The sequence below is a fragment of the Chelonia mydas genome, chromosome 14 (genome assembly GCF_015237465.2).
Source record: "Chelonia mydas isolate rCheMyd1 chromosome 14, rCheMyd1.pri.v2, whole genome shotgun sequence".
Taxonomy (NCBI): Eukaryota; Metazoa; Chordata; order Testudines; family Cheloniidae; genus Chelonia; species Chelonia mydas.
Genome location: NC_051254.2, coordinates 1028829 through 1038297, shown reverse-complemented (window position 1 = coordinate 1038297; position 9469 = coordinate 1028829). Strand labels below are relative to the sequence as shown.

General features: G+C 68.6%; 1 protein-coding gene across 1 annotated transcript; it reads left to right on the top strand.

Annotated features, from left to right (window-relative positions):
- Nucleotides 1–1271: 1271 nt before the first annotated feature.
- LOC102931023 (probable low-specificity L-threonine aldolase 2) lies at nt 1272–9399 on the top strand. Its single transcript, XM_037913850.2, has 8 exons — nt 1272–1444; nt 2975–3129; nt 3878–3961; nt 4882–4970; nt 6063–6248; nt 6699–6836; nt 7042–7234; nt 7707–9399. Exons 1-8 carry the CDS (start codon nt 1296–1298, stop codon nt 8012–8014), a joined length of 1302 nt encoding a protein of 433 aa, XP_037769778.1. The 5' UTR covers nt 1272–1295; the 3' UTR covers nt 8015–9399.
- Nucleotides 9400–9469: the final 70 nt, after the last annotated feature.

The following is a 9469-nucleotide window of genomic DNA, read 5'->3' as shown; positions in this document are numbered from 1 at the left end:
CAGGGAGGGCACCTGGGAATGAGGGCCCTTACTTGATTTCTTTAGCCACTGGCATAGGGCAGCTCTCCCTCCCCTCCCCTAGCCAGGTCCCCGGCACCAAACACACGGGGGCCATGCTGCTGGTCTGCAGCCAAGGGGGCCAGAGAAGGAGTTCCCCTCCCTGCTGGGGATGGAGCAGGGTGATGGTACCAGAGACATGAGTCAGACCCTGCCTCTGTCCCTGCCACAGGTACTCTTACACTTGGCCAGAGAGACACCAGCAGAGTAATTGTCTTTGGGTGTCAGCAAATGGCATCAAGCAGTCAGGAACATCAGAACATGTCCCCTGGGGACAGTAACCCGCACGTAAGCCCCACCCCTTGCAGACTTCATCCGCCTCCCACTCCTGCCACGGGCAAACCTCACATGGACAAAGCATGCCAATGCTGCACTTGGAACTGGGCTGCAGATTCCTGCATCTCCTCACCCATGCTTTGCCCTAGGAGGGCCTTGGCTTGCCAAGGGATCAGAGTTAGCCCAGCTCATGTCCCTGCCCTTGATTAGCCAGGCATCCCCACTGCTCCAAGAAACCTGCATCAAAAGAAACACCGGCAGCCCTAACAGCCCAGCGCGTCAGGGGACTCGTCCTCCCGGCAGCGGCTCAGCGACAGGCCGCCTTCGAATGCGAGCTCTTTGGGGCAGAGGCCGCTCTCCCGCTGTGTCTGCACGGCCCCTGCCTGGACGGGGCCACCGCTCCGGGACATCACGGGCTGCATTTGGGGCCTGCGGTCAGAGCCGAGCTGCCTCAGGCCCGCCCGAAACCTCACCCGGCTGGCGCCACCTGCCTCCCCAGGCACCTGCATGCCGCGGCGGCCCGCAGGCCTGGCGCAGCGACCCGGGGGGGGCGGGCAGAGCTGCCCCCACGGCCCCGGCCAGTTCTTCAGGAGCCAGTGCGCTTGGGACCTACAACGCCGCCTAACCGTGGACATCCGCGCGCTCCCAGGCTCTGCGCCCGCGCCGGGGGCTGCACCCGGAGCCGCCCCCGGGCTGCGACCCGGGGCGCCTGGGCCCCTCGGGCAGCCCCACAGCGGAGGGGCCGGGAGCCCCCAGGCAGGGGGGGTAAGGGGGGGGGGGAGAGCCAGCCGGGAGGGCGGGGCGCCCGGCAGACCCCGCCCCCGGCCACGCCCCTTGGGCGCTGGGTCCAGCCCCGGCCGGGCGGGGGCTGCGGTTCCCAGGATGCCCTGCGGCCGGCACGGGGGGGCACCCCTGCCGCAAGGCATGCTGGGCCTTGTAGTCCAGCTGGGCGCGGGGGGGCGATGCTGCGGCTGCTTCGCGTGGGTCGCGCCGCCGGGCGGGGGGGGCGCTCGCTCTGCAAGCCCCCCCCCGCCCCACGGCGCACCGGGGCGACCGGGCCTCCCTGCAAGGGGGGAGGCCCCGACCCGGCCCGGCCCGGCCCGGCCGATGGGTGCGTGGGGGGGGGGAGGCTGGGCGCAGGGGGGAGGGGAGAAGCCCGGGGGGCGGGGGATTAGAGGCTTGGGGGAGGCGGGGGGAGGAGAGGCCTGGGGGGCAGGGGGAGAGGCCAGGGGGAGAGGAGTGCGGGGGGGGGGAGAGGGCAGGGGAGCAGGGGGGGAGGCCAGGGGGAGAGGAGTGGGGGGGGTAGGGGGGGAGGCCAGGGGGGGAGGAGTGCGGGGGGGGCAGGGGGAGAGGCCAGGGGGAGAGGAGTGCGGGGGGGGAGAGGGCAGGGGAGCAGGGGGGGAGGCCAAGGGGAGAGGAGTGCGGGGGGGGCAGGGGGAGAGGAGTGCGGGGGGGGGGAGAGGGCAGGGGAGCAGGGGGGGAGGCCAGGGGGAGAGGAGTAGGGGGGGTAGGGGGGGAGGCCAGGGGGGGAGGAGTGCGGGGGGGCAGGGGGGGAGGCCAGGGGGAGAGGAGTGCGTGGGGGGAGAGGGCAGGGGAGCAGGGGGGGAGGCCAAGGGGAGAGGAGTGCGGGGGGGGGCAGGGGGAGAGGCCAGGGGGAGAGGAGTGCGGGGGGGGAGAGGGCAGGGGAGCAGGGGGGAGGCCAGGGGGAGAGGAGTGCGGGGGGGAGGGCAGGGGAGCAGGGGGGAGGCCAGGGGGAGAGGAGTGTGGGGGGGGGGAGAGGGCAGGGGAGCAGGGGGGGAGGCCAAGGGGAGAGGAGTGCGGGGGGGGCAGGGGGAGAGGAGTGCGGGGGGGGGAGAGGGCAGGGGAGCAGGGGGGGAGGCCAGGGGGAGAGGAGTGGGGGGGGTAGGGGGGGAGGCCAGGGGGGGAGGAGTGCGGGGGGGCAGGGGGGGAGGCCAGGGGGAGAGGAGTGCGGGGGGGGCAGGGGGAGAGGCCAGGGGGAGAGGAGTGCGGGGGGGAGAGGGCAGGGGAGCAGGGGGGAGGCCAGGGGGAGAGGAGTGCGGGGGGGAGGGCAGGGGAGCAGGGGGGAGGCCAGGGGGAGAGGAGTGTGGGGGGGGGGGAGGGCAGGGGAGCAGGGGGGGAGGCCAGGGGGAGAGGAGTGCGGGGGGCGGAGAGGGCAGGGGAGCAGGGGGGGAGGCCAGGGGGAGAGGAGTGCGGGGGGGGGGAGAGAGCAGGGGGGCAGGCCAGGGGGAGACGAGTGCGGGGGGGGGGAGGGCAGGGGAGCAGGGGGGGAGGCCGGGGGAGAGGAGTGCGGGTGGGGGAGAGGGCAGGGGAGCAGGGGGGAGGCCAGGGGGAGAGGAGTGCGGGGGGGGGGGAGGGCAGGGGAGCAGGGGGGAGGCCAGGGGGAGAGGAGTGGGGGGGGGGAGAGGGCAGGGGAGCAGCGGGGGAGGCCAGGGGGAGACGAGTGCGGGGGGCGGAGAGGGCAGGGGAGCAGGGGGGGAGGCCAGGGGGAGAGGAGTGCGGGGGGGGAGCAGGGGGGGAGGCCTGGGGGGGCAGGGGAGAGGGGGCTGGCACAGCCAGGCCATCACAGACATTGCCTAGCCTGCCCGTTCTTCTCCAAGCTGGTTGTGCTCTCCCACCCCAGCCCCTCGCCGCCGGCCCCGCGCAGCTGGGGGGCCCAGCCCCATGTGGTGGATCTGCGCAGCGACACAGTGACCCGGCCCAGCGCGGAGATGAGACAGGCCATGGCCCAGGCCGAGGTGGGGGATGACGACTATGGGGAGGACCCGACGGTCAATGGTGAGGCCTGGGGGCAGCGCTGTGGTGACCGTGCCCCTTGCCTGGGCGCTGATGGGCCCCGGTGGCTGGGACACCCCCACGCAGAGCCAGAGAGTGGGCTGCCCTGGCCCCCCCGCAGACCCCTGCTCCCACAGATGTGCCCAGCCCCAGGGTGGGGCCAGCCCTCCCCTCTGCAGGTAGCCGGGGTGGGTCACAAGCAGGACAACACAGTGGCAGCAGCTGTGGGGAGCCCAGAGCGGAACCGCACGGAGAGGAGGGGCCGGGGGAGGGCAGGGGTGTAGGGCAAAGGGGCCGAGCATCAGCTTCCAGGAACAGATCCCATGGGGCTGTGAACTCGGGCTCCCCCTCCCCCACACATCAGGTGGGCAGATGCTGCTTCTGCAGCGGCTTCCTGGTACACTTTCGAAGTCTGGTCATGAGCAGAACGAGTGCCCAGCCCCTCCCTTCCCCTGCCAGGGCTGGGGCAGGGACCCACTGAACCCCGAGCAAATCACCTGCCAGGGCAGCAGGGGTCAATGCAGTGGGTCTCGGCCAAGCTGGAGGGCTCCAGTGTGATGGGAACCCCCTGCTCGGTGCCTGTGCTGCCCCCACCCCCAAAGGGCACACAGATTCTGTGAGCTGCCCCACTTGTTGCTGCCCTGAGGGGCACGTTGCTGGCACGTTCTCTTGTTCGCATGCCGCCCCAAGTGCTAATGACCCCCCCCCCCCCCCCCCCCGCGCGTGCACACCTGTGACTCTTTCCATGCAGAGCTGCAGCACTTGGCCGCCCAGCTCCTAGGAATGGAGGAGGCTTTGTTTGTGCCAACGTCGACCATGGCAAACCTCATTGCTGGTGAGTCCCGTGGGGTGGGCAGACCAGCACAGCGCTGGCTGGCTACGAGCCAGCTGTCGGGCTCTTCCATAGCACCCCCTGCGCAGCAGCTCGGCAAGTAGCTCTTGGCTGCCGCGGGCCTGGGAAGTGTGTGTCTGCCAAATTGAAGCTTCAGCCCCAGCCTCTCCCAGCAGGGGGTGCTGTGGGGAACAGGGAGCGCTGACTGTGGGGGGAGCCCCCAGCTACTCCCGCCCCAGCCTGTCCCAGCAGGGGGTGCTTTGGGGGGGCGGGGCAGGAGCGCTGACTGTGGGGGGAGCCCCCAGCTACTCCCACCCCAGCCTGTCCCAGCAGGGGGTGCTGTGGGGAACAGGGAGCGCTAACTGTGGGGGGAGCCCCCAGCTACTCCCGCCCCAGCCTGTCCCAGCAGGGGGTGCTTTGGGGGACGGGGCAGGAGCGCTGACTGTGGGGGGAGCCCCCAGCTACTCCCGCCCCAGCCTGTCCCAGCAGGGGGTGCTGTGGGGGGCAGGAGCGCTGACGGGTTGTGGGGGGAAGCTCCCAGCTACTCCCGCCCCAGCCAGTTGCAGCAGGGGCTGCTGTGGCGGGCAAGGCAAGCACCAGTTGTTCAGGGACAGCCGGGACTGTTTCAAGTGCCCCTGTGGTTGAGCGATGGGGTGGCCAGTCCCTGGCCCCAGGGGCTCGGTCAGCAGCTGGCTTTTGTGGCAGCTGCTCCCCAGGAGACAGGGAGGCACACGGCACATCTTGGTGAAGGGGAATGCCAAAGCAGCCCCTGCTGGGCCCACAGTCTGCCTGTCTGTGGGGCCAGAGCCCTGCTGCTTTGTGCCCCGCACGGCTCGGCCCCCTGGAACTGCTCCTGACGTGCTCCCCCCAGTCTGTCTACCAAGGCCCCACCCATCCCCCTTCACTGCCCTCTCTTGTCCCAGTGATGTGCCATTGCCAGCGCAGGGGGGCTCAGCTGCTCGTCGGGAGGGAGGCCCATCTGCACGTCTTCGAACAGGGAGGGGTTGCTCAGGTATGCGGTGCACTTGGGTCCGGCTTGGGCACCCTCCTCCGGCTCAGGAAACCCCAGGGCGCTGCCCTGTCGCCTCAGGGCGGCTTTGGATGGTCTGGAATGGGTGGGTCAGATTCTGATCCCGTTTGGGATTCCCAGGTGGGGAGCGCCCCAAACCCTCCTGGCATGGAGGGAAGGGCCAAGGGATGCACGAGGAGCATCCCCCACCTCGGCATGGTCCCAGCTGGGGAGAGCCTTGTACGCTCACTGCCTGGGCAGGGCCATGCACACACACTGTGTCTGTCGTGAGCCGGGGAACAGAGCGGGGTCAGAACCCCAGCAGGGCCTGAATCTCAGAAACAAATCCCCACGTGGCTGCTGTCCCGGTGTCTGCATGTGCGCGGATGGCCTGGTGTGGGGCCAGAGGCCTTGCCCCTGCCCTATCGCTCTAACATGGAGGGGGGCAGGTGTCTCTAGTGGAGGGGGTGTGGGACGTGGGCACAGGGGGGCAGCACTGGGCCAAATTCTCAGGCAGGTCACAGCAGGACTGTGAATCCTGGCCAGCTGCTGCCCCCCTGTGGCCGCTCGCAGCAGCAACTGTGGGGGAAAGAATGGCCTGCCAGGCTTTGCCCGAGGAGCTCTGTGTTCCCCCGCCCCGGGGTGCCCGGCTGTCCCCTGCCCCACCCCCTCGGCCTCTGGTGCTTCAGGCCTTTACCAAGGCTCCGGCTTTTCTTGGCTTGCTGTTAAATGAGCAGTCATGGGGCTGGTTCTGTGCAAACCCAGGGCTCAACCCCTCACTCGGGTGACGTGCTCAGCAGCCGCAGGCCATGGCAGAAGGCCACATTGCGGGTAGCATCAGGGTGCAAGGGCTGAGCACAGGAGTCCCGGGAACACCCTAGGCTGGGACAGATGGGGGAGATGTGGGATGGAGATGTAGTGGGGGTAGGATAGGTTTGGAGCAGGGGTGGGGCGGGGACACCTTGGAGTTATATTTGGAAGTGAGCCATGGTCAGATGTTTCTTTTCCACTCTGGTGAACATGGCTCGCTGGGACAGAGCGTGGCTTTGGGTGCCCTCAGGCCTGCCCACACTCACCATGCTGTCCCGGGCGTAGGTAGCTGGGGTCCATTCCCAGGTGCTACAGGATCTGCCAGATGGCACCTTGGACCTCGACGAGCTGGAGTCGACAGTCCGTGCAGGTTATGGCAGCCGGTACCACCCTCGCTCAGTGCTCATCTGCCTGGAGAACACCCACAACTCTGCAGGGGGCCGGGTGCTCCCCCTTGCCTACCTCAGGGAGGTGCGTCTCCCAGTCCACGAGTGTGCTGTTCTCAGCGCAGCCCGTCCCGCTGCCTGCCTCCTGTTGCTGGCATGAGAAGCTTCCTGCGGGGCGGCACCACCGGCCCTGGCCTCAGCCCCAAGGCGCCGTCCTGGGCTCCTGGTCTAGTGGTTCGAGAGCCAATTCCTGCCCCGCCTGCTAACTCGGAGCAGCTGGGCCAGCTGCCCTCTGTGCCCCATATCACAGGGGTGCGCTGGCTGGGGATGCAGCCACCCACGTGTGCTCGGCCCCAAAGGCAGGGCCCTATCTGAGACTGAGTGGCTGGGCTGGGTGGTGAGGGCGGGGTGGGGCAGCAGGCGACACAAAGCCACAGCCTTGCCGTGGGCCCTGAGTCCAGCCTCTGGCAGCTCTCTGGGGCTCCGCATCCAGCTGCTTCCACTGGCCCCGGCCTCACCACGTTCTCCTCTCCAGGTGCGCCTGCTTGCTGACCGCTACGGGCTGCACATCCACATGGACGGGGCACGGCTGATGAATGCAGCTGTGGCCCAAGGCGTCGCCCCGGCTCAGATCACCCAGCACTGCGACTCCGTCTCCCTCTGCTTCTCCAAGGTGTGTCCGGAGACGGGGGGTGCAGGGAAGGTGACACACCACGGAGCTGGTTCCCAGGGCCAGCTGGGAGGGGCATGAGGCAGCTCCCGGGGGAGCCCACTCTGGGACAGGCAGCAGATACCCAGGAGTCAGGGTGGGAGGCCCCTTTGGGGCACGGGGTGGTTCCCTTGGGGGCCGGCTCTGACTTCCTCTCTTGGCAGTGCAGGGGCTGGGTGCCCCAGCCGGAGCTCTGGTTGCTGGGTGCAGAGAGTTCGTGGCAGAGGCCTGGCGCATGCGGAAGCTGCTTGGTGGAGGGATGCGCCAGGCAGGGGTGCTGGCGGCAGCTGCCCGTGTAGGGCTGGAGCGCATGGAGGAGACACTGCAGAGAGACCACGGCAACGCCCGCAGCTTCGCCCAAGGTGCCTGCAGGTGCCCTGCTCCAGAAGCGAGGCCAAGGGCTTTGTGCCTATGGGTGGGGGAGGGGGTAGGCTGGACCCTGCTGGGCAGGAGCCCAGGACACATTGCCCCTGGCTCGGGGAAGCTGAGGTTGGCCCAGTTCAGTCAGGGATAACCCTGGTGTCCTGGCCCCATCCTCCTCTTTGTCCCTCAGCACGTGCCTGGCTCAGGCCTGGGAGCTCAGCTTGGGCACAGAAAGACTGTGGAGTTTGCCTGCCCTGGGAGGGTAAGGGATCCAGCTAGGGGCTCCCAGGAGGGTCAAAAGGGGAACCTGGTGCCTTCCCTGCAGCTCCCCCGGCCCCATCTCCTGTGAGCAGAGGAGGGATGGGCCCCTCGCTGTTTTACCCCAGGGGCTGCAGAATCCCTCTGCGCTGCTGGGGGCGAGCCTGGTGCTGGTACAGGCACAGCCTAACAGCATGTGTCCTTCACCCCCAGGCGTCTTGGAGCTTGGCTCGCCCATCTGCTCTGTCGACCCTTCGGCTGTGGAGACCAACATGGTGCTGGTGAAGGTGGCTGTGCCCTGGCTGTCCCCGGAGAAGCTGTGTGAGCGCATGCAGGCGGTGAGCGAGGAGGAGGTGGCTGAGACAGGGCGTGCTGTCAGCGTGCGGCTGTTCCCATGGGCCGCGCGCTCCCTGCGGGCCGTCTGGCACTGTGACGTCTCCACACAGGACACCCAGCTGGCAGCCAACAAGCTGAAATTTGTGGCCGAGCAGTGCAGGTGGGAGCGAGGTGCTGCACCCTAGAGCGGGCAGGAGGGGTGCACCCAGGCCAGATAGGAGACTGCCCCTGCCTCTGCCCTTCAGAGCCCAGGGCTGCCAAGCCAGGATCGAACGTCCCAGCGCGAGCTGGGGGCCCAGCCTGCCCAGCGCCTCCTGCCCAGCAGGATGCCACTGGCTGGCCACCCACATGGGAACCACAGCCACTCGGCCCACGTGGCCGGCTCCAGCCACAGTGCAGCGGAGCCGGGGCTTGCCTGTCTGGGCCAGCCCCACTCGGGGAATGGAGCCAGCCAGGGCCATGGCAGTGGGAGTTAAACAGGGCATGGCCCATGTGGTTGCATTACGCAGCCCAATGACTGAGCCATGCCGGGCTGCACTGCCCCTGAGCCTCCTGCTCACCTGTCTACACTTCACCGGCCCAGCCAGAAGCTGCTCACTGCTCCAAACACAGGAGCAGGCCTTCCCCACGCTGCCAGAGACCTCTGTGGATGCAGTGCTGCTGCCAGTTGAATCAGGGCCGTGGCCCCTCTTCCCACAATGCCTCTGGGGGTATCCCACAATCTAGTGTGACAGCTTCCCAGGGGCCTGGGGAAAGGCCGGGAGCCGCGGGATCCCTGCCCACAGGGATGTGCACTATGGGCCCTGCACACCGGGCAGCGTGACCAACAGCTCTAGGATTCCTGGGTGCCCGCTACACCCAGGGAACGTGTGAGGACCTACGCCCTGGAGCCTGGCAGCTGGGCTCCAGGCTCTGGAGTCTGCTGTAGAGGATGCAGGGCTGGAAGCGCTGGTGCAGCGTGCTTTGCTCAGTGCCTTTGCTGGCGCGGCAGGATTGCACCCGTTGGTTGCTGGAGCTGACAGCCGGTCCCCTCAGCGGCCAGCTGGGCAGCTTCCTTCAGGCACTGAATCCTGCTGTGCCTCCTGGGCGCACGTGACCCGTGCCCCCGGGTCTGCAGCCTGCCTGTGGGCTCTGGCTGGAGTTTAAGGTGTTGGTCATGACCCACAAGCCCTAAGTGGCCCGCCTGAGGGATTGACCCTGCCCATGCGGTGCTGCCACAGCTGGGTCCGAGTGATACGCGGGGGGGCGGCAGGGCATTCTCCACGCGGGTACTGGGCCCCTGGAACGTGCTATGAAGCAGCCCACCGGGGGGCATGCTGAGAGAGCCCTGGTGTAAGGGGGCAGGGCTGGGGCACCCCACGATGGAGTCTCTGCAGTTCCTGGTTGAATGCTCCCTTTCCTGGGGCTGGCTGCAGTTGTGGGTTGATGTCGGGGCGCCTGGAGCCTTGGGGGGGCTGCTCTACTTCCCTATGGCTAAATAAAGAGCGAGCTCCTGGCCTGGCTTAGGGGTTTGTCTACTAAGGCTATGTTAATGCAGGGCCCCAGCTGGTCAGGAGCGCACTGCACCGTGGCTGCCGAAATTCAGTTTCTTCAGCAAGAGAGGCCACTGCGCCGCAGCAGGGGATGGGGCATACAGAGAG

What these genes read in the sequence shown, in the direction of transcription:
- LOC102931023 (XM_037913850.2), top strand. Translation starts at nt 1,296, where the DNA reads ATGCTGCGGCTGCTTCGCGTGGGTCGCGCCGCCGGGCGGGGGGGGCGC. An exon ending in AACAGGGAGGGGTTGCTCAG is followed by an intron (nt 4,971 to 6,062) that starts GTATGCGGTGCA and finishes TCCCGGGCGTAG; the next exon opens with GTAGCTGGGGTCCATTCCCA. An exon ending in CGCCCGCAGCTTCGCCCAAG is followed by an intron (nt 7,235 to 7,706) that starts GTGCCTGCAGGT and finishes CTTCACCCCCAG; the next exon opens with GCGTCTTGGAGCTTGGCTCG.